This window comes from Montipora capricornis, chromosome 10 (assembly GCF_036669925.1).
Source record: "Montipora capricornis isolate CH-2021 chromosome 10, ASM3666992v2, whole genome shotgun sequence".
Lineage (NCBI taxonomy): Eukaryota > Metazoa > Cnidaria > Anthozoa > Scleractinia > Acroporidae > Montipora > Montipora capricornis.
In genome coordinates, this window is record NC_090892.1 from 3,586,670 (window position 1) to 3,614,169 (window position 27,500).

The 27,500-nt window shown below is 39.5% G+C and overlaps 3 protein-coding genes across 4 annotated transcripts in view; 1 reads left to right on the top strand and 2 right to left on the bottom strand.

Moving 5' to 3' along the window:
• The first annotated feature begins 79 nt into the window (after positions 1–79).
• On the top strand, positions 80–19,027 carry LOC138018918 (PDZ and LIM domain protein 7-like). Of its 2 annotated transcripts, XM_068865592.1 has the most exons (10): positions 83–287; positions 386–537; positions 1,791–2,054; positions 3,405–3,475; positions 3,563–3,670; positions 4,572–4,679; positions 5,161–5,554; positions 6,426–6,606; positions 15,507–15,743; positions 17,179–19,027. In XM_068865592.1, exons 1-10 carry the CDS (start codon positions 186–188, stop codon positions 17,263–17,265), a joined length of 1,704 nt encoding a protein of 567 aa, XP_068721693.1. In that variant the 5' UTR covers positions 83–185; the 3' UTR covers positions 17,266–19,027. The 2 variants fall into 2 exon arrangements, with proteins under 2 accessions (XP_068721692.1, XP_068721693.1); XM_068865591.1 differs by lacking the exons at positions 15,507–15,743; positions 17,179–19,027 and adding an exon at positions 11,446–13,692 and having other exon boundaries at positions 80–287.
• A 4,499-nt stretch (positions 19,028–23,526) lies between these two features.
• Positions 23,527–25,156, bottom strand: LOC138021962 (uncharacterized). Its single transcript, XM_068868983.1, has one exon. It carries the CDS (start codon positions 25,154–25,156, stop codon positions 23,591–23,593), a length of 1,566 nt encoding a protein of 521 aa, XP_068725084.1. The 3' UTR covers positions 23,527–23,590.
• Positions 25,157–25,406: 250 nt separating this feature from the next.
• Positions 25,407–27,500, bottom strand: part of LOC138021304 (synaptotagmin-15-like) — a 12,781-nt gene continuing 10,687 nt past the window's right edge. The window contains exon 4 of the mRNA XM_068868150.1: positions 25,407–27,500. This exon is cut by the window's right edge and continues 740 nt beyond it. The gene's annotated coding sequence lies outside the window, so the exon portion shown is untranslated.

A 27,500-nucleotide genomic window follows, 5' to 3' on the forward strand; every position in this document is an offset into this window, starting at 1 on the left:
AGCCAATGAAATTCTATCAAATTCCATTACGGTGACTCCCGAGAACTCTATTGTCTTTTTAACCAATCAGACGATATCTCAATTCACCTCGGTTTGTGTGGAAGCTCAAGAACACTTGAGGTGTGTAGATAGATGAAGTGAAGTATATGTGGACTTAATTCAAGCCTGTTGCCGAATGTTGAGAAATGGCCGGCACTAAATACACGGCTTCGATGAGAGGAGGTGGACCATGGGGTTTTCGTCTTCAAGGTGGAAAGGATTTCGGCACTCCGCTCGCTATATCCAAGGTGAGGACATAAAGGCTTTGTGTGCAGTTAGAATGGCACCGTGTTTATTTTACAGCCTCCGTTGCATATGTTGATTTCTTCGAGCGTTTTTTTGGTAGATTACACCAGGCTCTAAAGCTGATTTGGCAAGCATTGGTCCTGGGGATTACATCCTGGAAATAAATGGCGATTCAACGGCAAATATGACACATTTCGACGCTCAGGATGCTGTTCGTAGGGCAGGGCAAAATCTTGACATCCTTCTTGAAAGGTAAGCTAAGATTTTGTTTCGAGAACATGCATTCTCTACGAAGAAAATGCGTTATACATCTATACCAGCTTTCCTTTTCAGCGAAATCTATTCAGCTTCTCACCTATCCGCGGTTTTGTGATCAAATGAGCAACTCATTCTTCATCGCGTGCCGCGGTCATCTCTATTTTTCAATTTGGGGACAATTAAACTTCTGTATTTGTATGTGTTTGAGACGTTGAAAGGCCCTTTTCTGTCTTTATTTTTTTCAACAATTTTAAGCCTACTCTTCTAAACCTCTTCAAGTCATCGTGCGTCGATCGAGAATGTACATGAAATCTATCAAATGTAATTTGATCAGTATGATTGATCATCCATAATGTTGACTTTTTAAATTTCGAACAAATGTTTTTTGAACGATTTCCTCAACGCCTTTTAAACATTTTCCTCGGTTTGCTAAGATAATCTTAGTTGTACTCCGTTTTCCCTTGCGTCAGTGATGATACTTTTAAGATCGATGCAAAGTCTAACATGGACACGATCGGAAAGTGAAAATATAATGTGGCGCTGTTATAACCTCCAATATCAAGGAAAGGCGGAGTTGCACGTGAGCCTGCCGTGGGAAAGTTCTTTACCAATTGTTGAGACAGTAGCAATAATAAATGCTGAAACTTATTAGGACGCGATCATATTATTATGTAAATTACAAAAATATAAGCACACATCCGATGGGATTGATTGAAGCTTGCCTATTAAAAAGTGATGGAGTCCATTTTTGCGCAATAATGTTACTGGTTGAAAATTGGGAAGTCCTTAAGTTGGTTAATTTTCGTCTTAATTCTATCGGATTTTTACTTCTTGTTCAGTTTTTTTTGGCTTTTTCCCCGTCAGTGTCTACGTTTTTAGGCAGATTAAAAAAAGAGTTTTAAATAAATGCGTTAATACCCACTAACAGTGCTTCAAGTGGAACAATTTTTTGTGACAAAGTATTAACATTCCCATTGTGATGGAGTTTGTTTTGTTTTTTGTGCAAATGTACTCAAAGGGATGACACTTCTCATTTTGTTTGCATTAAATCAAAGGTTATTGTTGTAGTTTCAGCTAAAATTGGATTACAAAGAATGGTTGCTTGAAGTGTAGGGACATGACTACTATTTAGCTAGTGCCCATTCTTTTCCTTGTTAACTTCTTTAAAAGGCAGACAGTTGCCATTCAAGTGGTTTTCAATTACAAATGCTTTTCAATTGTCATCTCTGTCTTGTGTCGTCCAATAGGAAAGAGGGAACTAGGTCAGTTACGGTTACAGAAACAGTTCACTCTGCAAAATCTGATTACAAATTCAATGCTAAGCCAAAACCCTTTGGGGTTGCTGCAGCTCCACCTCAACTCCCACAGCCTCAGACTGCGGGAGCTGGTCATACATCACCTGCTGGAGGAACTACGTGGCAGCCGCCAACCATTCATGCTCAACATGCTCCTGTTGCACACACTCCACCTCCAGCTCCACCTCCAGCTCCACCTGCTGTGACACAATCAAGGTAAGGGAGAACTTACAGTAATAGTTCTTTTGTAAACATTACATGATAATACTAAGAGTTCTGGGAGCATAGATGTAAGTGTTATGGGAGAGCAAGTGAACAAGGTGCTTCTACTGAACTTACAACTTGATATGTGAACCAATCTTTATTTGATAAGATTAACATCCTCCTTTGATCAGAGTGAGGAATTTGGGTGTTTCGATCATTATACTATACATACTTAAGGATGGTGCCTACTATTGTTATTGCACATATGTTCTGCGCATCTCGAGATACTCAGATTTCCTATTGGTGGTGCTTATTAATTGGCGACATTTTTGCGTGGTTTAAAACTATGCGGAAAAAGCAGAACTTAACAAGTGCTCTTGATATCCAAAAAGAAAATTGGGGATAATCATGCATCTTTCAGAGATAATTAACCCATTGAGTCCTGGGGGTTCCCCATTGATGAGTAAAATCGTCTGGCGTTAGACAGAGTAAAATACTAAGTATGACCGGTTTAGGGGTGAATGGCTTAGTGTTTTAAATTTAATTATCTTCAAAAAATGCATATTCCCGCATATTCAGTAAACCAGGCAAAAATACCTTTGAATTAGTAGGCACCTTCCTTAACGAGGGTGCCTACTATTGTTATTGCACATGTGTTCTATGCATCTCGAGATACTCGGGTTTCCTACGGGTAGTGCTGATTAACACAGGGATATATTTGCACGGTTCGAAACTATGCGGAGAAAGCAGAACTTATAGCAAGTGCTCTTGGTATCCAAAAAGAAATTGGGGGTAATGATGCATTTTTCAGAGATAATTAAGCTTCAATTTGGAAAAGAACACCATACATAGCTTTGAAATTTAAAGCTTTTTACAAAATTAATATTGTTGATTAATTATCTTTGAAAAATGCATGCTTTTCCCCAATTTTCTTTTTCAATTTCAATAACACTACTTAAGATCTATTCCTGGATGTTCAGTTAATTATGCAAGAATACCGTTGAATTAGTAGGCACTGTCCTAAACTGACTACTGCATAAGAGTTTTTCAGGGCCAGCGAAATACAATCAACAAAAGAACAGAACAGAACAACAAACCAGTTGGCTGTTCACAATTGCAGCTGAGAAGATAAACCAGGGACTGTCAGGGTCAAATTAAACGAGTACACATGTAGCTAGAACGGGTCTTGAACCGGAGATCTCCGCATTTCGAGACGAGCTCCCTAACTACTGGACTGCTCTGCCCAAACCTCCTCCTCAGCCTGTACAACAAAATAATGAAGCACACACTTGACTTACTTCAATATCATTGAATGGATTTAAATCTAGTGGTAATAATAATTATTATTATGTTACTTTGTAGGCCAACCTATGATCATTCTGATGCAGACCTTGTACATCATTTCAAACTGAACATAAGTGATGATGGAGATGGTAAGACGTTGAATTAGTCATGTAGCAGAAATAATAACTATGATGGAGAAAGACTAATCTCTTGATTATTGTGTCTTTTCCACTTAGTGGGTTTCCCTGATGAACCACCAGCTTGGGGTCATCCGCCAGATCCCAAAGTCCAGTCAAAATCATTTAAGCGACTGCAGAGACATCTTGACGAGCATGAAGAAGATGGTATGTTAACATACAAGGCATCCCTCACACAATTTTTTGTTTGTCAATTTGCAAAAAGGGTGTGAGATTTTAACCTCAAACCAAGAGATTTGCTTATATACAGTAGCCATTAATTTCTCAAAATCGAAATTAAACCAAATCACAAACTAAATCATGTCTTGTGTGCCCCCTTTAGGGCTCTATGCAAATTAGTTGACTCATTGCTGTTTTTGTTCTTGATTCTGGCCATTCTTTGAGATTGCTGTTAAGTAATTATTTATCTATTATAATGGCTTCAGTAAGTGCAGACAGTAGTGGGAAAACGTCAGCTACTTCACTCAGAGAAATTTTTTTTCCTTAAATTGAACTAATTAAAGACAGATTCTTCAAACCTAGGATTAAAATTCATTTGACAATGAACTTGAATTTGCCTAAATTTGATCATTAATTTTCTTTTGTAATAATATACATAAAAAGTTAAGCGATTTTGATTGGCTAAGGGCAATGCAGTTCATGTGTAGCACCAGTGCAAAAAAGTGTAATACCGGTGCAAATTACAACTCAAAATTCTGGATTATGATTGGCTAATAAACAATGGCATAATTTATGGTGCAATTCGTCCCTGATTGCATGATACTCGTGCTTATTTATTCCAAATTGCACTTGAAATCATGTGATTACCTGTACAAATATGGCATTTGGGAGTGAACTGTCAAAAGTGGCATGCTCCCAGACACCCCTAGAGATCATTTAGTCAGTTGCTCTAGACTACTCGAACGTGCTGCCAATTTCAAATTTTTATTGAAACCATGAGTCCAAGCAAGTACATTTATCAATTTTGTATGATACCATGATAGTTGTGAAGGTTGTAACAACAAAATTCTGTAAGTTAGACAGTCCAATGTTTGTTGTTTTTCATCAGACCTCCCCCCTCCTCCTCCTGAGGCATTTGACGACCCTGATGACAATGAAAGACAAAGTATACAATCCCGAACATTCAAAATGCTGCAAAATGCTGTTGACCAGGGAGGTGTGGTATTTTGTTTTCTCTTGTTCTTGTTTGATTTCTCATGTATTACAGATGGCGAATCAAGGATCTGATTCAGCCACTGTCATTATTTTACCAATTCTTTTATGATGTGAGAATAAGGCTCTTTGCATGAGAATGTCTGAAAAGAGGACTTCTGTCTGAAAATAATGTGCAATAAAATAAAATTCTTATGATCAAACCCTATTCTATGAAGCCTGCTTTACATCTTTTTGTTTACTCTAAAAGGCACTTGACATTATTATTAATATTATGATGATTATTATATTATTATCATAATTATTATTATTGTTATTGTAATGTAGTCTTATTATTGTATAGCTTTGCGAAATTTTGAATTGTGATGTAAACATGAAAAAATAAGCACATTGTTATTGCCATTATTGGTATAATTACAAATATGATATTGTTTATATTTTATTAGCCTAATTTTCTTGTATGTTTATTTGGTTTTCTCCATTAGAATCTCCGTCAAGCGTGTTTGATAGACAGAAAGCAGATCGCAATAAACCCTCCAATCAGCCATTGCCCAAAATGTATCGCCCTGCTCCACCAGTAATCAAGTCTTCCCCTAGTATGCCAGTGGCACCACCTGCTCCAGTTATGGCCAGGCCAGGGCAGCCACAGCCTGTTGCCCTTCCAGGAATGGTTCGAATGAGTCAGCCTGCTGCATCACCGCCTAAACGCAGCCCTTCTCAGAAGATGCCAACTTCGGCTTCTCCAGCAGCAGTTTCGCCTACCTCAAGAAGTCCTCCTGGACAGCTTGAGGTGAAAAGAGCACCTACAAAGCCTCCGTCTTCTCAGGCGGTTGAGGAGACCCGGACTCCATTCTGTGACGCCTGTGGAGAGGAAGTGTTGTAAGTGAAAAATCACACTTAAGGGATATCTCGACTAATTATTTTTTAGGTCAATATCTGAAAAAGAATTGGTTCTGAGGCACTCTGGTATTATTTCATTTCATGTATGCCACCAGAAAAATGTTCCATTAAACAAAAGGCCATTTCCGAGTTGCTGTTTGCCTCTGGTTCAAAACAAGGTTTGGTTCTAAACCAGTCAAATGATAATGAGTTTGATTTGCATGAAAATACACGGCTTATTTCCATTTGAATGGTTGTGCACCAGGACTCACTTTGAAAACGAGGCAAACAGCAACTCGGAAATGGGCTATTCAGGCCAGTCGCGAATGGGAACATACATAATGTTTGTATCTAATGGTATCAATAGTTGTGCAAATGCCAATGGTGTACAGCTACCAATAACTAAGAGGTACAGTCATGCAATTGGCTTAAATGTAGACCTTATCCTGTTGACAAAAATAAACAAATCAGTTACCCTTCCAAGACCCTACATGGTAGCCACAAAAAACATCAATTATCTTATTATCAGTGAAAAGCATCTCTTTTTTATGTCATGCTCCATATAGTTAAACTGCAAAATTACATATTTGTCATGCTTCTCTGTCAAGTGTTGTGTGTTTTTGGACCATAATTGTACCAAAAATGCTCTCATACATGGGGCAGGTAACCCTATCAGCAGCCTTTATTACTGTGACATGTGGCAAGGTAATAAAATATTAGTACTGTCAGGAGGATCACCATTTGGTCCCCCTGATTTGATAAGATAAGCAGGCCACCAAGAACACTGATATTTAAGACCTTATTCTTTAGACCATTATCCCAAAATAGATATTTCAATAAAGAACCTGTTTTCTGTGTGCTGTTCTATTAGTGGCCCTTTTGTCAGCGCTATTGGCAAGGCATGGCATCCTGAGCATTTTGTCTGTGATGGTTGTGGTGAATCGCTTCAAAATCAGGGCTTCATTGAGGAAGGTGGCAAGCTGTACTGTGAAAAAGACTTTAACAAGTATTTTGCACCTCACTGTGAAACATGCAAGCAACCTATCTCCGGGGTAAGTTGTAATTTAGCTCCTTGCACAAGCAAATTGAATCTTTTTTTATCACTTCAGTTATCTTGTTGATCATTGCTAAATGTCAAGCTGTAAACAGCAATATTATGAACTATGTGAGCTTTGTTGTTGCTCCAGTTTTTTGCAGATATTTCTGAAACCTTAATCTCAATGCATTTTAATTGATGATACCCTAAAAACTTGGGCTTGAGGATTGCTATGCTGAAGGAACAGGGTCTAGTGAATGGCGACCATCACAATGACCCTTCTTGCCCCAAAGAAAAGTCAACCTTAAGTCAACAGTGAGAACATTGAGAAAAGATATTTCAATGACCAGTAAAAGTATTTAAAATAACCAATTATGCAAAGTCTGAGGGGAAAATTACTATCTTTTTGTTTCGGGAAAGCACTCCAGATAAATTCAGCAATGGGTGCATGTGATCTTAAATTTGGACAAATATGAAAAAAACCTTGGCTTCCTCTCAGGGTAGGACCATTTACCATATTTTAATTTCCTGCAGCTTTCTCTTTTTACTGGGTTGCCTTATAAGGCAAACCCAGTCGAGGTCTTCGTTTAGTTTGTTTGTTTTCTTTTTTTTTTGTTTTTTTTTTTTTTGTTTTTTTTTTTTCCGTGGCGGTAAAAGTCTTGTCGGTCACTCCCCTGGTAAGTGGTGTCTTTGTGTATAGAGCCTTCTGCGCGTATTTTCTTAGGATCGAGAGGGTGGTGGAACTGCGTAGATTTCTCTGGTGGACACAGTAGAATCATTAACTTAGCCTGCAATGGCGTCGAAAGTCATGCAACGCGAATGGCGTTTTAGTGGATCCTTAAACAAAATATACCCTTATGGAGCTCAATAATGGAAAGTCAGTTGGATAAACTAGGCATGAATCTCAAAAGCGACGAGTACTGGACTTCGACGACAATCTATCGCCCGTCGAGACGAAATCAAAGTGAGCAGTATTTACCTGAAGTACATGGTAATTTGACACAATTGAGTTTCTTGTCTTCACGCACGCAATCAAATAGGAAGAGGTTTTCGCCTCTAAGAGCAAATATGTTGTTTGTTTCAATAAACTTTTCGCTGGAAACGGATTCTGTGGTATTTTCTGCCTTTGTGAATTATAATATCATGTTGTGTATTGAATTTTCGAGCTTAAGGTTCAAATGTGATATGGGAGAAGTTTTTTAGTATTGCACTGTAAGCAGGAAGGGTTCACAGGCCTGTCGGAAGCGTGCTTGAGTTACAACAAAATGACGCCCAAAATCAGTGAAAACTTGTGACGCAGATGAGTAATAAAGTAGCTGCTATTTCCAGAATGATGGAATTACCTGGTGATAAATAACGTCGTACGCGTCTTGGAGAGTAAAATTAATTTTGACTTTGCATAAACAAGAGTTGGGCGATTGTGATCTTTGTTTTGACTTCGCTCCTTTCATTGTCAAACTTTATAACACTTGACAGAAAAAGAAACTTACAAAAACCCGGTATCTTGCCATCATTTGACACAGATGCTTCACTGTTTGGCGAGTAAACATGCCGCGGTAACTTAATCACGGCGCCCGCTGAATTCCGGCCATGTCACTTTCGATTTTGCAATTTACTTGAACGTAGCAAAAATCTCCCAAAATGTTTGTCGTTGATCGTAACTTTGTATATTCTATAGATCGTTTTCACGTGACGTCATCACCTTCCAAAATCTAAAACTAAAGATCCACCAAAGTTTTTATCCTCATCAGGCATAAGAGGCGGCATATCTACATCTGTTGACAATTTCACAGCTCAATAGCGTGCTTCGTTTGGAAACCAGAGCATTTTGAATTTCAGGATTATGTAGGTGCGTGACACAAAGCTACGATCAAGTTTGTTGAAAAATATATACTTATCTCATGATTTTGAGCCCTTTTAGAAGTTAGAGCATTAGGAAAAGTGCTTATGTAAATGCTTGTTTTTTCAGTAGTGATAATCAGTCGCCTAGATAGCCAAAGTCAGTTCCAGATGTTTACACTATTTTCCGGCCTGCGAAACATTTCGACGAATATCTGAAGTTTGGGGAAACGCAGAGGCCTAAAACTTGGACAAGTGTCTTATTTCTTTATCTGCTATAAGATAACAATTTCTTAGCGTTTTGCACTGGATAGTTTTTGATTTATTTTTTTTATTGCGTGACAGTGAAAACGATCTATATTCAAGGTTCAAAATTAATGTTGTTTTCATGTCGTAAATATTTTATTCTCGATCGACCGTCCGGGAAACTTCCTTCTGCTCTTTCTGAAAACTGTGTATCAATATTTAGTTGCTTTTTCATCAATATTTGTTTTGCATAAAGCACGCTAACAGAATCTGTACCTTGCTGAGTTCGCATTTGTTAGCGTTAATAGTATTTTCGGTCAGATGTTTCTGTCTTTTTTGAGGGGTTTATTGTTTTGGTCTCCCATCCCAACACTAACCCCGCGAAACAGGGCTTGACTTCAGTGAAGTTTAGTATTACAAAGTTTTCGGATGCTCATAGGGCACATTTGTGGTGAAAAGAAGTTGTGAGGGAACTTGAAAATTATCAACATGTCAGCCCAGAAGCCAATGTTTCTCGCTTCTCTTTTATTTGTTATTCTTCAGAGACTGGAATGCTGTATTTCAATACCACACAATTCAGTGCCTTCTGATTTTCTGTAGCACGTACCACAGGCAAGCCAGTGTATGCTTCACAGAAGCATCTAGTTCAATTTTGGATAGGATTGTTTTCCCAGCCTTCATCCAAAACTGTCGGGTTGGCCACATTTCAAGTGTATCTAGAGACCTTGCAGCCAAGTGTTTTTGGGCACCCAGTGTACCATTATTTGGATCATAATAAATTACTATGTAAAATTGCAAGGACGTTTACAAGTCCAGCGGTGCAAGTGAATTTCAGCTCATCCAGATTTGGTTTCATTTATAGCAGTACAAAGACACAATATCAGATTATCTTTTATATCAACAATTTTTATTATTGCGCCTGCCACAGCGTTTTCCGCTGCCAAATGAAGGGTCCTTGCGTTCTGATTGTTGGCATAGTTGAATGACGTTTTTGTGTTCAAACAAAATCGTGCTAATTTTTTTCACCCAGGTTAGTTCAACTTGTAATTCCCCAAAGGCATCTTATGACCGCATCAGTCCAGCATCAGCTGGAGTACATTATTTGGCCAAATTGAAAAACCACTATTATGATAAATCGAACCATCAATTTAATGGAACATTACCGAGAATAATGTTGTTACAAATGTCACACTTGGCTCCTCAGTTTGGCCGAGAAATAGTCTTGAAAGAACGCTTTAGTCCTCTTCTTTACGTTCAAAATACTTGAACTTTGAGATTTTTTATAAAGCACATTTCGCAAAATCAGAAAAGTGTATTTTTCTATAGCACTATTATACGACCCACCCATCACTAAAGAATGTTATGCATAGACGTGTTATTTGTTTGAGAGGTCACCTGTCAGTAAATATAAGAGAAGGTAACTGTCCGCTGTACTGGTGTTACAAGGAATTTTGGAAATAAATGTCTTTCATAAATGCGTTGTCCTTGGAGAAAGATCTACATGTAGCTGTTTTGAAAGTAGACGTTTATAACGCGTGGATGACAAGTTTATTTTAGAGTAAACGTGACTTAAGATGCCTAAATTCTTATATAATAATTTTAAAAATTTTTGATACATTTGTTGAATTAGGCGCACGGCAGCTAAGGAATAGTGTGAAAACAATTAACTCCCATCCCTTATTATGGGATATTTTAGCCAGTGAAGGTTCTCAGTCAATGGAGAACTCCGTGGGCCTAATACACAAACTACTGACCAAATGTATCCACTACCATTTATCTGGAACTTCCAGATAGAGAGGTGTCGACTGAAATGAAGGGATATCATGGCCTCCAGTTGAACATCACCAAATGCGGCACATGTGGTCTGTTGGCAAAAGTACTGCCATCAGATTTACTTAGCATTGGCCGTATCCAGTGATTTGGACTGTTTGGTCACATAGGATTAGAAGTAGCTTGGAGTTTGTCTCTTTTGTAATATTCGATTCAGTATTGGATAAGTGTGTTATGAAAAGGCAACTGAGGTATGATAAGTGCTTTGTGTTTTGGATTGTCACTGCGAAATTTTGGTTGTAGAAAATTTGTTTGTTGTTTATGTGGAGACTATTTTATCGCTTTCCTCGCCGTGTTTACTCTTTTGAATCCCCTTACATCAAGATATTATCAGCGCAGACTACGTTTCTCCCCCAGCAGAACAACACACTGAGCAACATGGATGATTGTTTGCATCGGTCATTGATTGCACCTGCGATCAGCCAACCTGGAGCTTTAACTGAGCGAAATGGCCTGTGAACACGTGATGAAATAGCAGCTGAAAACCGTTATCGCACTGCATGAAAACGCAGAAGAGGTGGACAGCGCGAGTGTCAGTGGTTAAACCATTCTACTTCAACTGAGTGCTCTAATTGTGCCGAGTATTTTTTGCTTACGACAAGGGTACGCATATAAAGTCTTAACATTATTACTATCCCCGATTGCTAATTAAATGCCAATTCTAGATGATCTAATCGCGGTTAAATCTAGCGTTAATGTAATGATTGTGTAATCATAATAGCTAAAAGAAGAATTATAAAATAACCGCACATCAAAGTAATCACATCACCCGCACAACTTTCTGCACCTGGCACAAAGTATTTCTCTGACACATGTAATAATCTCAGTTCTTTCAACGGATCCAGGCTCGGCCAGACTTTGGAGTTAAAATTTTAATCCTTTGTAATCGTGGTAACAGCTAAGTCACGTGATGGATTGTGTGTATTTTCTAACTTTTCAGCCCAAAAGCCTTCACGCCTGTCCTCCTGCCGTGCCACCACCTTCAAGCGCGATGCTTCGGGCCATACGTAATTCATCTGTGACATCCAGTGAATCAGATGAAACTTTAGCAAGACCAAAAACCCGCAACAGGCTAAATAGTGCTTTGACTTTAAAGCGAGAGCCACAGGGAAACCATGTTGATGAGATAGACAACGCGCAAAATCCACGGACAGACTACAAGAAAACACGAAGCTGGCCTCGGTCGTCTGGTGTTAGTAATGTCACTGGAACCAAAGCGATGGAAACTCGCGGAGATCCCGGTGTGGGGTCAATACGCGATAAAGTGGTGGCGCTGAAGGAAGCATTGCGAGAGGCCAATGAGCGAGAGGCGGCCGCAAAACAAGCCAAACCGGACGTTGATAAGCGCTTCCAAGTAGCTAAAATGTTGATTTCAAAGCTTGAACGAAAGCGGCTAATTACAGAAGACAAGTTTGCAAAACTTGAGGAGACAATACAGCGTCAGAAAAACAAGCTATCGACGAAACATAGAACTGCTAAGGAGAACTGGCAAAGGAATTTTAAGATAGAAGAAAAGACCTCAGAGGAGTATAGAAATATAAAGAATATTGAGTATGAAATGAGCGAGCTAAAGGCTGCCAGGGAAGCTTACATGAAGCGGGTTAATGAAATGTCGGGCAGAATATTCGTCGTTCAGTCAACTCTTCAAATCGCTCAAGATCGCTACCGAGAACTTGGGGCACGGAAGCGCACGTTACAAGACATGCTGGAGATGTACAACAAGCGTATGAACGATTTGACGAACCTGTCACGCGGTAAAACGGCAAGAATAGAAAATAAATCTATGAGGAAAAGCTTGCTGGAAGAGCACATAGCAGATAGCCTTGATCGTTATAAAAGAGCAGAAAGACGATTGTTGCCCCTTAAGATTTACATCGGTCAACTTCGTGATTCTTTGGAAGATGCGAGAAATGAGACGAAACATGCAAGATACATATTGTCGAACTTTAAACAGCGACTCGGTGGACGAAAGTACGCCTATTATCCTCACGATAAATAGACTGTGGTTTTGACTGGTTAGGGTTAACTAGTGAACTTGTGCGTGAGATTTAGTAACCTCTGTGGGCTTGTTTGGAGCTAACGTGGACTTAGATCCTAGATCCACTCCGTAATTGGCTTAGTTCCTTATATAATATGTTGTATTTACCTCTTCTCAAATCAAATGTTTAGATATATTCAGATGTATGTTTTCTATCACAGCAAGTACTTCCTGGGAATGCTTTTCTATATATTTTTCCAAGCAGGAGACATTTTTTAAACACGTTTTTTTTGTTCCATTCGTATATGAACTGATCTTTCTCGGTTAGTTCCCGTCTACTATCCCATCAGTTACTTAGCGTTCCTTTTATGCCAGCAACTGTGAATTTTAGCATCCCTTGGTAAAATAAGCAACCTTTTGGAGATGTTGTCTTTCATTCGTAAGATTGGAGGCTAACGTAATATACTGCTGGAGAAGCTTTTGAGCGTTCTCGCCGAATTATCCTTTCCAGTGACAAATGTCTTAATTCATTTCTTCGGATCAACCTTAACGAATGCGCACTTTGGTTTGGTCCTTAACTTTTACCTGATTTATTTTATTCATTTGTAACACCATCTGCATGAATTTATTAAGGTATTATCGCAGATAGAATCTTTTACAAATATGTGATAAATTAGACGTGCATGCAGTGCATTATGCATTTTGTCAGCAGTGACCACTAAGTTATAATCATAGATGAAATGTTAAGTAGCTTTAGCCAACTTGGTCCTGCCATTAATGGACAGACATCAAAGGGAGACGGATAAATCGTTTCAGCTTTTCCCAAGCCTTGTCGTCAAAATTGTCGATTCGCGCTCTGCTTTTTTCGAATTCATTCAAGCACAGCTGATTATCCAAGATGGCGATCAAATAAACAGCAACAAAGACTGAACCCTTAAAAGACATTTCCAGCGCGACAAAAAGGGATAGGGATTTTAAAAACAGGACGACCGATATAACGTGTTATAAACGTGTGAGGGACACATTGCCATTAGGTGTTTTTTTTTTTAATTGCACAAATCATCACGAAACTTTGTATGCGTCCGCGGTTGATGGACAAATCATCCGCCTTTGCCAAAGGCACCGCGGTTTTTATAATGCGGCTTCTTGTTTAAAGACCAATTTATTGTAAGTTAGCATCAGTATCCACTAAATCAACCTTTTTCCTCGCGAGTTGGTATTTGCATGTAGTGGATAGCGATCCTTGGTTGAAATAGGCATTCGGAAACTCATTAAGTTGCTTATGAGGGAAAAAATGTTTTTCTTGAATTATTGTCGCTAAATCGGACATCCCCTTCCCTCACAAAACTTTTCGCTCGATTCTCTTTCAAAAGACCCGTATTACCAACTACCAACGGACACGACCAATCATTGATGACGTTAATTAAGTTGTACATTATTCGCTGTGGTGTTGTATCGCATCTTTGGCTCGGATTTTTTAATGCCACTCATATTTGTTTCACGGTAAAAACGTTCCGCGATTCAAAGATTTCATTTCATTCACCTCTAGCGCAATATAACTTGAACTCGCAAAAACAAGCTCTCAGCTGACTTGATAGAGCGACTTTCAAATGACCTTGAAAAATAAACGTAAAAACAGAGCGTTAACAATAATGCAGAACATTTAATTGGCTTATCGAACAAAAACAAACGAGCGCGAATTTTCATTAGCTCAAGCGCAAGGATAAGTAGCTTATGCTAGTGAAAACGAACGTCGACATAAGCATCAAACCACGGCACCCGCCATTTTGTTCAAATGCTCAGACGCAGAGAATCTGGAACGAGTGTTTTAATTGGCCAGACGCAGCAAATTTCCTTGTGCTTATGCTGCGTTTCGTTTTCACACGACGCAAGCGAACGCAAGCATAAGCCCAAGCACAAGGAAAAGGAAAAATTTTGATCGTTGCGCTTGTGTTTGCACTTGTGATTATGCTTGCGTCAACCCCGTTTTCACAGTGAAACAAGCACTCGCGTCGCTAGTGAAAACCAGGCTTAATTAAGCGAACGCGGATGCAAACAACGTCATCTCTCCATGGAACTTTCTCGAAAGCGATTGGCATTTCGCTTTGACGTCATTTGAAATGCAGTAATGTGATCGGGCAATCGAACTGTTTACTGCCCATATTAGGAGTTTCCTTTGCGGTAATAAGGAGAAGCTTTGTTTTAATCTTGCCAAACATTGGTCCGTGAAACAAATTGCGAACACTTTTTCAAGGTCATACGAAAGTCACTCGACCTTAGTTCGTGAAGTGCAGCGCAGGGTTCAAATCCCGTTTAAGCTTTGAATTTTTTCATGCTCGCTTGCAACTCCTTAACTTGCTTTCCTTTCTAACTTTCGCTCCAAGTTCATTCCACAGTTCACGAGAAAAACATTTCACATATCTAAATTCATTTTGATAACAACTTTACTTGTGGCTGGATCGAAATTCACCGTTCATTAAGCGTTTTATATTACCCATGGACCCCTGTTTTTCTCATTTGCATTCCTCCCGTCGCTGCCCAATGGTACCTTATCGATGGACAAACCTCTCATGCCGTGACTTTAACATCTTAAATTTCCACGACCTGCTCGCGTCTGACCTTGCAGCTCCGTCGGTAGAGCAGCCGTGATCTAACCCGAAGGTCGTGGGTTCAATTCCCACCCTGGTCAGAGTTTTTCACTGTCTTTGTGTGGGCCCATTTCCATTAGTTGGGCTAACGCTCACATGGTTCATATGGGGTACAAAACTAGCACTTTTACATTACACTCTTATCAGTTAAGTCTGCTCTCGTGGGAGGGTTTGGTTTAATGGGTTGGTGATGATGAAAGAGAAGGGCTGAGGGACCAGTTTGTGTGCATTTGAGTTACGCGTATTCTCGTCTAGCATTTCCCATTTTCGAGTTCTTCTTTTTCGCAAGACCAAAATAGGGGTTGTGTGTAAGTGTGCCTGTCATGTTATAAGCACGTTTTCCTGTTGTCAATAGTCGCATGTCGTTCTTCGCAGCCCTGTGTTCAAGCCGTTGGTAAGACGTACCATCCAGAGCATTTCGTGTGCACTCACTGTGGCCGACAGATCGGTTCCGAAGGTTTCAGTGTTGATCGCGGAAATCCTTACTGTCAAGAGTGCTACAAAAAACTGTTTTGCGTAAAGTGTACCTTATGCAGGAATCCCATTGGTGGAGGAGAGCGCTGGGTCGAGGCTATGGGAGAACCATGGCATGCTACCTGCTTCAAATGTCAGGTAAGACTGACGTCATAAAATGCAATAATTAACAATTATATTCATTCAAAATATTTCCCCGTTTCTGATTGGTTAAAACCACACGTGTAATTCACCATAACCAGCTGCTGTTCACCAAATTTGGAAAGAAACTTCGTCATATTGAATCAATGACGTTAAAAGTGCAGCCCGCTGCAAATTATTGAACCGTTGACCGAAAAAAAGCTGGGGACGAGATTGTGTTATTTTTGTTGAGCAGAAAAATGGTTGCGAGTAGGTTTAGAAGTTTGAGCGGTGAAAATAATTTGAATGAATAATAAAGCAATTATTGAATTCGGCTTTCGTAGAATATAAAGAATTCTGCAGATCTCGGAGGGTGTTATCCACCTCGGCCTTCGGCCTTGGTGGATAACACCCTCCTCGACCTGCAGAATTCTTCATATCCTACTCATTCAATAATTGCTAATTATTCCATGAGCGCGCGTTGGATATGAGATGATAGATAGCCAACGAGGCGCGTAGCGCCGAGTTGGCTATAATCATCTCATATCCAACAAGCGCGAGTGGAATAATTGTTTTATTAAAAACGCCCCCAAAATATAGAAAACTAGACTACAATAAAAATAAAAAGGCCCAAAAAATCACGCATATGCTTGCCTTGTTTGTAGATCATGGTATAATGGCTCATAACCCATGATGGCTTAGCCAATCAAAACTCTCGAATTGCATTATTCAATGATCCAGTTTTTAATAAAGACGCTTAGAGGAGGACTCGAGGGTGACCACAAGTTGTGAGTTTTCCGGATTGTGCATGCTCAATTGAAAAAACTGACCTTTAACTTTATACGCGCGCTCAAAGCTGTAAATTCGATTGTCGTCATCCAGTCTTAAGGTTGAGAATAACACTAGTAAGTGGTTTTTGAATCAGTTGCCCAGAAGAGTGCTTTTTTAAGCGTAAACACGAAAAGTGCTGAGAATAGTCACAACCGCACCCCTTCACTGGTTTTTTTGTCCCAAGCTGTTGGAGTCGAAAGTAAGAAGCCCGCTAAAACGACAGCGGACCCTGGAAATTGGTCGTTTCAGCCAAAACCGGTCCAAATACAATACAAACCAACCCAACCAAACGAAACTTTAGCTTCCGATACAACACGACTTTATTAGCGATCACCGCATGCTGCCAGAATGAACTCACTGTCTGGCCCGATCGAAACTAATCAGCGTTAAATACCATGGAAACCTATCTCTTAGCAACCGGCTCCTGGACTCGTACCGGTCAGACCTTTCGCACTTTCAACGACTTGATGGGTGCCTCACTATGCAGTCGATAACAAGGAACTTAATTGCTTTGCTACTCGCCTTTATAGTTTTCTTTGTGGTGGTTTTATCAGTGTTGTGTCGCAGGTTTAATATACGTTTCTTTGTAACGTGTACTCATGTGTACGCTTTTTCCCCACAGCGCCCAGGATGTATCACACACTTAGAAGGAAAACAATTTTATCAATATGGCGGTAAACCTTATTGTGTACTTCACGGCGCTCCTTGATAGCAGCGGAATTTTACGTGTTGTTAATTGCGAATATTTGTACGACAAGGATGACATCTGTTTCATGTAAAAGGTGCTGTACCATGAAAAGCTGCGCCATCCTTTTACGTGGTACTGGAAACAGCTCTTGATAACTAGTTGCATATTTTAGGTATGATCAAACAGAATCTTTTATACGATAACAAAGGGTAGCAATTACTTATTTACTTAAGTAACCTAAATTTTTTTAGAGATACACCCTTGCAAGCGTAGGTGGTGCAGGAGCTCTCGTAAGTGGGCTGTTATTAAATATTGTAGCGGTTTTTCTTGTTTTCAGTTGTTAGTTTTTGTTTTGTGTTTGTGTAGCAAGTCAATCAAGTTGTAGCTTACGAGAGTTGCTCTATCGCTAGCCTTGCCGTGTAGCACCCATCTTTCCCCCTATTTTTCAAATTCCTTATAATTATCTGCAAATAAGAATAGACTCATATTGAGATTTCTGTTCACCTTTTTGTGCATGTGTGTGTGTGTTTTCTCGCACGCATTTGTAGGGAAAATAGAATTGAACGTCAGACAGTCCAAAAAGGTAGATTACTAAGAAAACGTTCAAGAGGAAATAAGGATTCTGGGATTAATTAAGTAGTTAGAGTCCAGTGTTTAAAGACATCATGCGCATTCAGCTAACGATAATTAGGTGGGTAAGCTTGCAGGCCGCACGTGGCTAGCAGGCTAGCATTCCGTGCATGGGGAAGTAGCAGTACTCTCGTCATGGTACTCTTTGTACCAACTGGGACAAGCTCCAACCACGTGAGCTCGCAGTGGCACCTGTGGGACTTTGCCTTTACGAGCCCGAAGGAATCAAGTTTTCAATTCACAAACCAAATAATTATTTTTTATGTCAGGACTGTTTTCGTAAAATCATGTTGGCCTCGGAATATTGTCCAATTGAAAATGATAGGAAGACAGTAGTAAAATGAGAATATTTCGAGTTCGTTCACTAAATAATGCAAAACATGGTAAATCAAGCTTGAGAAACGGAGAAGTCGAGATGTACGTGACAGCTAGGGTTTCACTGTGTTACTGTGTAAGAAGAGTTTCTTTGAAATAATTTTGCTTTTTGTCGGTGTCTTTTTCGTAATGTCTCTTGTATTTAGAATAGGAAAAGTATTAAATTGTAACGTGACCTTTTTAGAATAGAGTATCTTTTACCTTTTTGCGTCGTAAAGTTTGATCAGCATGCTGTTTAATTAAAAAAAACAATTAAGGTAGGAGTCTGACCTATCGATTGTCGTCATCCAGTCTTAAGGTTGAGAATAACACTAGTAAGTGGTTTTTGAATCAGTTGCCCAGAAGAGTGCTTTTTTAAGCGTAAACACGAAAGGTTGCTCGATATTTGTAGAGAACAGCTGGGAGAGAAATGAGCTGAGATCGAACAAATTTCTTTGGTTCAATTTGTGTTGACAAAACACAAATTTCATCTTGACGTTTCCCCAGAAATGCGATGTAAAATCTCTCTCACATTTGTAGACCACTTTCATAGATGGTGAACACGTTTACATTTTTTCGTATTTATGTTAATGAGACCTACTATACCCTCATTTTGAACCAAGAATTGTTTTGAAATTTGCTCGTCGAGAAAAGCGTATGAGCATAATATCCAAAGAATATTTTATTTGGCCACCGTTATGAAAGAGGTCTATGTACTTTAAACTCTGAAGGCAGAAGTTTCTTCCTTTTTAATTCTTTATGAATAATTTCTATTTGAGGTCAATAAATTTACAAAGAGGAGAGTTCTTTTCGTTCGTTTCCTTTTTAAGTTCGCACCTTTCTCCATTTCTCGCTGGGAAAACGTGTACCCGACCGAAAGAGTGAGGTCCTGTGTTCAACATTGGGCTTTAGCTGGCGGTATTATTGGCGCGAGAGGCCTAAGCCGCTCCTTAATTTGCCTCGCACGATACCGCCAGCCACGCAGGTTAAATGCTTATCAGCACTCGTCCTGTAGTTTCATACCGGATAGTGGTTGCGAATGTATTGACAGGAGAAGTCCTAGATTTTGCTGGCTCTGCCAAGTATGTTTCATCACTCAAACAACGGGGATTGGACCATCACCTCTCTGATAATATTTTGCTTACAAACATTGCTATGTTTAAAACCGACAGACTTGTGTCACTCTCCCTTGGGTTTCATCAAATCATGTGAAGATGACTTCCCTTTAAATAAGAGGAAGAGAATGTCCGTGTTGTTAAGACAAGGAAATGACTGATATGCGCTCACATTGTAAACATTGGATGGTGTAATTGTTTCTCCAAGCAACTTTGCTTACCATTGCAAACATAAACTTTTTAAAAGAACTATTCGCGTGTCAATTTAGTAGTCTTTTATTTATACAAGTAAATGGCGTAGGCTCGTGGAACCGTAAAAAAGAAGCAACAGTTCAAATGCATAAAATAGCGTTAAAAGTTGTAACTGGCAGAGGCAACGAGTTGACTATTTACAAAATTTACAAAACACGGAGAAGCCAGAACCCAGCTCAACCGAACCTCACCCCGGTGACAAATCTAGCCAGTAGTCAGGGCAAAATTTAACTTCTGGACCACGCCCATTGCCCTCTAAAACAAGAATGAAAAGCGTTCTTCCAACAGTCGATTGATCGCAGCTAATCAAAATTACTGACTTAAAGCCGGTTAATGTTTGTATCTCAACGCTCATAAACATGATCGTTGCCGTGTTGTCCGTTTAGTATCTGCCTTTGTTGATGTGTGACACTCGCCCAGGTGTAACGCATGTCGCAAAAAGACGAGCGAAGTGTGCCTTCGTGGATAAAACCAGATAGAAGGAGTTCGCGACCGAGCTTAAGATTATTGAAGGACGGATTACACATTTTCCACCATTGTGCTGGTGTGTGGAAGTCAATCACAATGCTCGTGCGACGAAGGCCAAGAAACTTGATTCCAGGCAGCTGAGTAACGTTCTCTTCACCCTTAAATATTTTGACAATCTTCACGATGTAAACGTCATTTGGATCGGAGATGATCACACTGATCTGTTCGTCATCTTTTGGCGTAAAAACCTCTTGTCTTGGTCCTGATAAAATTCTTGCGCGAAAAACTGTTGATAAAAGATCGAATCACAAGTCAGTGGTGACAAGTGGAGACTTAAAGAAAGTTCGGTACTGTATTCCGAGTTTGGGTCATGTAGTATCTTCTGTAAAGTAGAAAATTATTGGCTTGCCACGCAAATAAAAAAGGCAAAACGACGGAAACCGGTTTGCTTGAGTTGAGAGGTGGAAACGATAAAAGCTGCTACAATACCATAAAACAGGCGGCTTTCGAGATCCTTTTACTAAAGCACGGAGGATTTCCGAACATGCAGCACAGGTGACCCAAACACGAATGCTCAGTCAACGTAACAATTAATAGGGTATATATGAAATGCCAAAAATCGGCTAATCCTAGTTTACAGCGAGGAAAATAAATAAAAAAAACTTACTTCACCATTGAACAACATTGAACAACATTGAAAAGGAGGGAGCAAATTTCAAAACTAGCCCAGAACACCTCAAATAGACGCAAGGACACAAGGTGAAGTAAAAGTAAGTTTATTTTATTATATTTTCCTCGCTGTAAACTAGGATTAGGATATTTTTTCCGGCATTTCATGTTTCCCATATAAACCCCATAAATCATTACGTTGACTGAGCATTCGAATTATGTGTTTGGGAGCCTGTGGCTAGAGAAAGATTTGTAGCCAGTAGTAAATATGTTAACCAAAAAATAGTAACAGCTTGAACTTACCAATGGAAGCCTCGTTGAAATTACTTTCAAGATCGGTTTGAGGACATGTGGGGCAATACGTTGACACACATGACTGACTGACCGAAATGGCAAAACAGACGAAAACCACAGTGAAAGCAAACATGCTGAGAAGTTGTTGGCGCAACTGATGTTGTTCACAGTTTTTGGTTTCTCTTCGAATTTGTAGTTTGTTCTTACTGGTACTGTGTTGTACTTTTATTTATCTGTTTTTCGTGACGGAATGTCTGGGACAACAAGAATTTTGCAACAAGGGAAGGTCTCACTTCCGATGTCATAAGCGGCTGTCATGTGGGGCGACCACCAGAAATAGCTAGAAACATCCGCACGCATGCATCGTGCCAATTCCACATAAAGTATAGCAAAGGAAATGACAAAGAAAACAAGGGAGAAAGAGACTGATCACAATAAGGGAGAAGTTCCAGAAAAAGCCGCAGGAAACCTCAGAGATATTTTTCCAGTTTGCTGCCGTGACAGATTACAACACTTGTGACGCACTTCCTTCGGGCGTTGGTGACCTGGGTGGAAAAAAAGAGCGTCTGTCACGTTTACTCGCACCGTTGTCGAATTGTCGCCAGCGCTATTATCACAGTTTGCCGCCTTATTCGTTGTTAGTTTGATGATTTAAGCAATGTCCTAACATTTGCTTTTCTTCTTTGTTGTCGACTATTCTTGCAATTGGGTACCATACCTTTGATTACCTTGGCTATGTTTTCTGGCGTAAGTAAGTAGGCCCTTGAGAACTGAATTTCGCAATCTGCCAGGAAACACAAATTTAGCTAACAAGGAAAAGCTTATTTCCATTAATCCTCCTCCCATGATATTTTTATCAAAGATTTTTCTGGTAATCTTTCGCTACTTAGAACTAAATTAGATTTCAAATTGTCAAGTGGTCTATCAGAGTGTGGGTAGCTTTACGTGTTAGCTGAGATATTTCAAGTTATTGTAATCCTGTTGTATTCACCCACAAAAAGCAATTTACTAGGAGAAATGCGAATCCCGGGACTCAAATGACATTCCTATCTATTTTGCTGCCAAGTTCCAGGTCACTCTAAGCAGGTAGCATCCTCTTTTTTAAGTTAATAGAATTATAGCAAATTGAATTGTAATAAGCAGGGCGACTACAAATAAATCGTTGTTGTTGATTATGTTGTGAAAGCGTGCGATATGTCGTAGCGAGTTTCGTGTCCTAATCCCAGAACTCCGATAATCCAGGATTCACTTAGGTCCTGGATTGGCGCTGACTCTTAGCTTAATTAAATGCGGTTGACCAGTTAGAAGTATGACATTGTAACAACTAGAGGTGATGTATTTAATCTGGGAGGACGCATACTAATCGTGTCGTTTTGTGAATGTCACGAATATATTTCGCGGTTATCAAGATTTCAGGATTTGGACGCCATCTTGGACTGGCTGGCCAACGGGTCACCTCGACCTGATGTGATTGTGAATCTGTCGTGCCTCGACATCGGGTTCGTATCGTAATACCCGTATTTCCACGTGCTTTGCAGTTGTGCATGTTGGTTGCTCTGTCGTTTTATTCGTTCGCTAAGCATCACTTGCAAATATGAGTAAAGCTACTTATCAGAAGATCAGAAAGCTGTGTAGTGGTGTGTTCTACAGAAAACAGACGGTGCAATTCGCGCCGGCAACGATGCCGAGTTGTGATTTGTCAACTCAAGTTCTCTCGGCGTACTGCCTGAAAGCACCCCACAAGTCCACTTTCCCTGAATATTTCTGGGCAATCAGTACAATAAAAATGTTATTTTACTAGACATCACTTTACTAATCTATGATTACTACTAGTATCAGGATAAAAGTTATGTTTTGTGAACCGTGGGGTTTGGCCACTGGGAAATGACATTTGCAACAACTTGAAATGGAAGCTGGGAAACAGCAAAGTCCAAGCAAGGCAACCGTGGACGACAATCTAACTGCCATTGAAGCTCGGCGTTCTGAATTGATGACTACCACAAATGGTAATATATATTGTTGGCGTTTCTTTCGAATTATACGTGATCTGATCGGCGTAGAAGAGAATAAGAACATTAAAATCAAGAGCCCCGATACAACGCAAAGGCCCCGGGTTTTGAACTGATTTTTTGACAATGTTTCGGCTGACCAAACCTGGGATCTTATGTTCTCTTCGAATTTGCATTTGGGGGGCTTTTTATGCACATAAATCAGGAAAGGTGTAATGAAATATATGCATATACGAAATTAAAGCACTTGTGTTGAATGTTTTGTTTTTGTCATTTTTTGTATCTATGCCTTAATTTATTTAAATATAACGCCCTGCAATGCACATTACAATTGTGACTGAATTAAGGCTGGTCTGTCATTCAATTCAAATTACTCTATCTTGCATCGGTTCCCAATATGTTATATTCTTCATGCGAAACATTGTAAGCAAAACCCCAACTCCCCCCTCCCCCCTCCCCCCTCCCCCCAGGACCATGAACTCCATGCAATATGATTCAGTTGCGTTCTTGTGATTTCCTATCCTTCTGGCCATGTTGTGGTTGTTTTTTTTTTCCTTACAAATCCCCGCTGAATGTGTTTCTTCTCCGACGAACATGCGCAGTGCGGGGATTCATTAAAGGCCTGTAAGGATCAACATCCTTGCTTTGTTTTCTGAAGATGAGTTGACTGTGAAGAGCGTTCTTACTATCTGCGAACTCTTGCGTTTTGTTTGTATCCTGTTGAAATTCAGTAGCGCTATTTCTTCTTTGCGGCCTTTCAGTGCCATTGCTCGTCCAAGACTTCTTCCTTTGTGCGGAATGAATTGATGCTTCTTGCCCAGTTACTTTGTCCAACGTGTTTTCAGATGTGTTTGCAAGAGGGTTTGGTCGTGTAGTGACTGCGCTCATAGCGAAGACACCCTCAGGGTCAGACTTCGACAATCTTCTTTCCTTGGTTACAGTCAAGAACCTGTTTACGTTAATCGCTTTTCGCGCGATGCTTCTAAACGACTTTTTATTGCTCGTTTGATTTGTCACATGTAATTCTTCTTCTGGCTCCTTTAGGGAAGCCTCTTCCTCGTTTACATTGTTATTTTGGTCACTTTTTGTGGTTTCCCTTTCCTCTCCTAAAGATATCGGCTTGTGCATATTGTGAATTGCCTCGGAAGAAAGCTGTTTCTTCTGCCTTAAGCCCTTAAGTAAAGCTGTGGCGATAACAGAGTGTCCAATTTGTCGAAATTTGCCTTTAATTCGCAAGGTTTCTTCCATTGTTAGCGTTGTGGCTTCGTCTGTCTCTGTTCGACTTTGTCGGGCTCGAGACGGCTGACATTCAGCCGAATGTGAGGATTGACCGCAAGGCACTGACTTTGATCTCAACAGATGCCTGGTATCTGTGTTATTTGGCGTGAACAGCGTTGAAGATCTCGGCAAATAATGATCGCTTTGATGATCGAGTCTTGTCGCACTAAACGGTTTATTCATTCGCGATTTTCTTCTAACCGAAGGACTACAATTCGATGGAGGGTTTAGCGTGTTTAAAGCAGGTAATCGTTCACATTTACCACTTCCTTCCGAAGCGGGCCTTTTACTTCTTGAAAGTACTGAGGCAGAACCATTTCTTTGTGCGAGTGTCTGTGTGTCTCTTGAATATGCAAGAGCTGGAATATTCTTCTGTCCTACAATTTCCAGAGTACACGCATGGCGATGTGGAATATTCAGAGCCTTGGCACAATTTTCACCTTCTTTACTTGTTTTGCTATATAAACCGCTCTTGCTTTCGGTGTCCATAACTTCAAATTTAGCATTGTCGCCATACCATACACTCGGTGGTCGAGTCAAGTTCCTGCTTCTTGTTTTTACAGAGGGTGTCTTCCTGACAGTTCGCTCAGTTCCTCGGGAACTTTGGTCTAAGGTGTCTTCCAACTCTGCTTCTTCAACCCGTCGTCTTAATGGTGTTCTTATTTGCAAGAGCGTTTCCTTCACTTTTGAAATCTCTCGCAGCTCCCTCTCGAGAATCTTCTCTTCTCTTTTGTACATTGTTATTTGTTTTTTCATCGCCAATTCTTGCATGATATTTCTGTGTTGAGCAACCCCGTCCCGGTCCCATTTATCCAACGCGTTTGTCTTAAGGTTGTTGCTCATGATTCTGACTTTTTTGATTACTGTAATTTTAAGTACTTATAAACTTCATTGATGGTTAAAGTACGCGCAAATAAAGCGGCTCTCTCTTGTGACATGTGCTACTCGTAACCAATTGTCGTGGTAACCATGGCAACGGGCCCCATGGGTTTAAAGCTTTCTTCAAAGATTACCAAAGCAATTATGGATTGTATAGTTGACCGGCAATTTAAACGAGAAGCACGAAATAAAAAGAAAATGTAACTCTAGGTCCTTGGTTTTAACTCTTTTTATTGCTTGAAGAGTTGTTAGCATCGTACAGTAACAGTCCGTACAACAAACCCTTAACTTTTGCGATATAAAGTAGATTCCTTTTTTTACTATATTAGCAGTATTGAGCAACACGTACACCGATTGTCTTTTTGCTGGAATCGCGTATAATTTGCTTGTGTTTATGCTTCGAGGAACAATTAAAAATACTTTACAATCAATACATGCTTTCCATCACCTTGATGTAAGTGTACGCATGGTTAGGTTTCTAATTGTATTCTCAACAATATTCCACGTCATTAACATTTCATTTCGTGCTGGTTTTTTTTTCTTGATGGTACGAGTTGAAAGCTCTGAAAGTTTAAAGCAGTATCGGGAATTTCATGAATACGTAAATAGCTAGCATGTACGAGATTTTTTGTCCTTTCTCTGTTACAGGTTTTCATAAGCAAAGATTATACCTCGGGGTGGTAAATTAAAGCATGTATTGATAACTTCTCAGTAATCAAGTGTAATCCGTAATAAGTTCCAATTGAATTGAACGGATGGCGACCCCTGCTTTCCCCAAAGTCAATTAGTTGAAGTCAGTTGAATCTTTATTTTTTCAGTCAAATACTTTACTTTACTGATAATATTTCCAGTTCGCTCTTAGTGCTATAACCGACGAGCGAAAAAGTAATCTGTAAAAAATGCATTAAGTAGATCTGATGTTTTACAAAAAATAAGTACTTTAAGTATTTGGGTAAACTTACTCTACTTTGTCAACAAATAAATAAAAATCCTTCTTTTAAACTTAGGTTATTATCTTACTTTTCTTATATTCTAGCTCTCTTTTTATGGAGTCGTCTTTCGGTGACAAAACGTTTTAGAAGGTTTTACTGGAGAGCTTTTTGCGCCACGGACCGGAACCGGAAGTGAACTTTTCGCATGGCAGGAAACATATCCTCTCTAGTAGGGAAAACATACTTAACAATACTAATGTGGTAGTGTGTAGACAACTTAAATACGAAACCAGCTCACTTCTAGTTGACGTAGTTCTCTACCAATACACCAAATACGCGTGGTCAGCTATGATGTACTTAATAGAGATCTGCATCTGCGGTGCTACAAACGTCGCAACCTAGAGCGGTTCAAAACATATCAATTTAGTGGTTTTCAATAAGTATCGACAGCCGATGACAAGAGTCGGCCACTTCACTAGGACAAGTCGGCTACTTTTTTCCCTAAATTGAAGTTCTTGCAAATCTAAGATTAATTAATTAAATAATTAATTAAAGTTCATTTTGACGATGACAACAGTCACTTATTGCACTCAAACTAGCCACTAACTTGAAATTTTATTGAAACCTCTAAAATGGTCGAGGTCACACTCAAGCTTTTACTGTAGTTAAATGCGTTTAACTACAGTAAAAGAAGGTAAACAAAGTTTTTACTATGGTAAGTTTAGGTAAACTGATGATAAATCATGCTTTTTTCAGGTTGGTTTACCATTGTAAATTTTACTTTCATCCCCCGCCGTTGTGATCGCAACAGACCAAATGTACGTTTACTATTGCGATACTCACCGTTACGTCACCTGTTGTCATTAATGTGCCATCCAGAGATCTATTAGCTGTCGAAACAAAGTTTCCTTTGTTCTGTGATTGGAAAAATTTAAATATCAAAAGAATTGTTTATAAACAGTGAAGTCTCCTATAGTAAAGTGAAAATAAGCCGTCATACTTAATTCCATTATTATTGAAACGATCGAAAGCACTGATGCAGGAAAAGGAAACAATGCCGAAACAATGCCATAGACGGTGTAATTACTCATTGGAGTTACTTTTGCAATCATTTCCTTTGTGTTATGAACCTACTGCATACAAATAAATAGTTTTCACCTGACGTCGCAGCAGCCATGTTGGTGTACAAAACAATAGAGAAAAAAAGTCTTTTGGAAATTTGACTATTATAATGAAAAACATGAGCCATAATTTGCTATTGTTTTGTACACAAACATGGCCGTCTCATCACGTGATTGAAAACCATCTGGAAATAAATCGTGCGTTATGACAACTCGTGCGTAGAATAAATTTGATATTTAAACCCGCACCAAATT

Coding starts and splice junctions, on each gene's coding strand:
- LOC138021962 (XM_068868983.1), bottom strand. CDS start 25,156: ATGAGCAACAACCTTAAGACAAACGCGTTGGATAAATGGGACCGGGAC.
- LOC138018918 (XM_068865591.1), top strand. CDS start 186: ATGGCCGGCACTAAATACACGGCTTCGATGAGAGGAGGTGGACCATGG. Junction 538..1,790: donor CTTGACATCCTTCTTGAAAG/GTAAGCTAAGAT, acceptor GTCGTCCAATAG/GAAAGAGGGAACTAGGTCAG. Junction 3,671..4,571: donor TGACGAGCATGAAGAAGATG/GTATGTTAACAT, acceptor GTTTTTCATCAG/ACCTCCCCCCTCCTCCTCCT.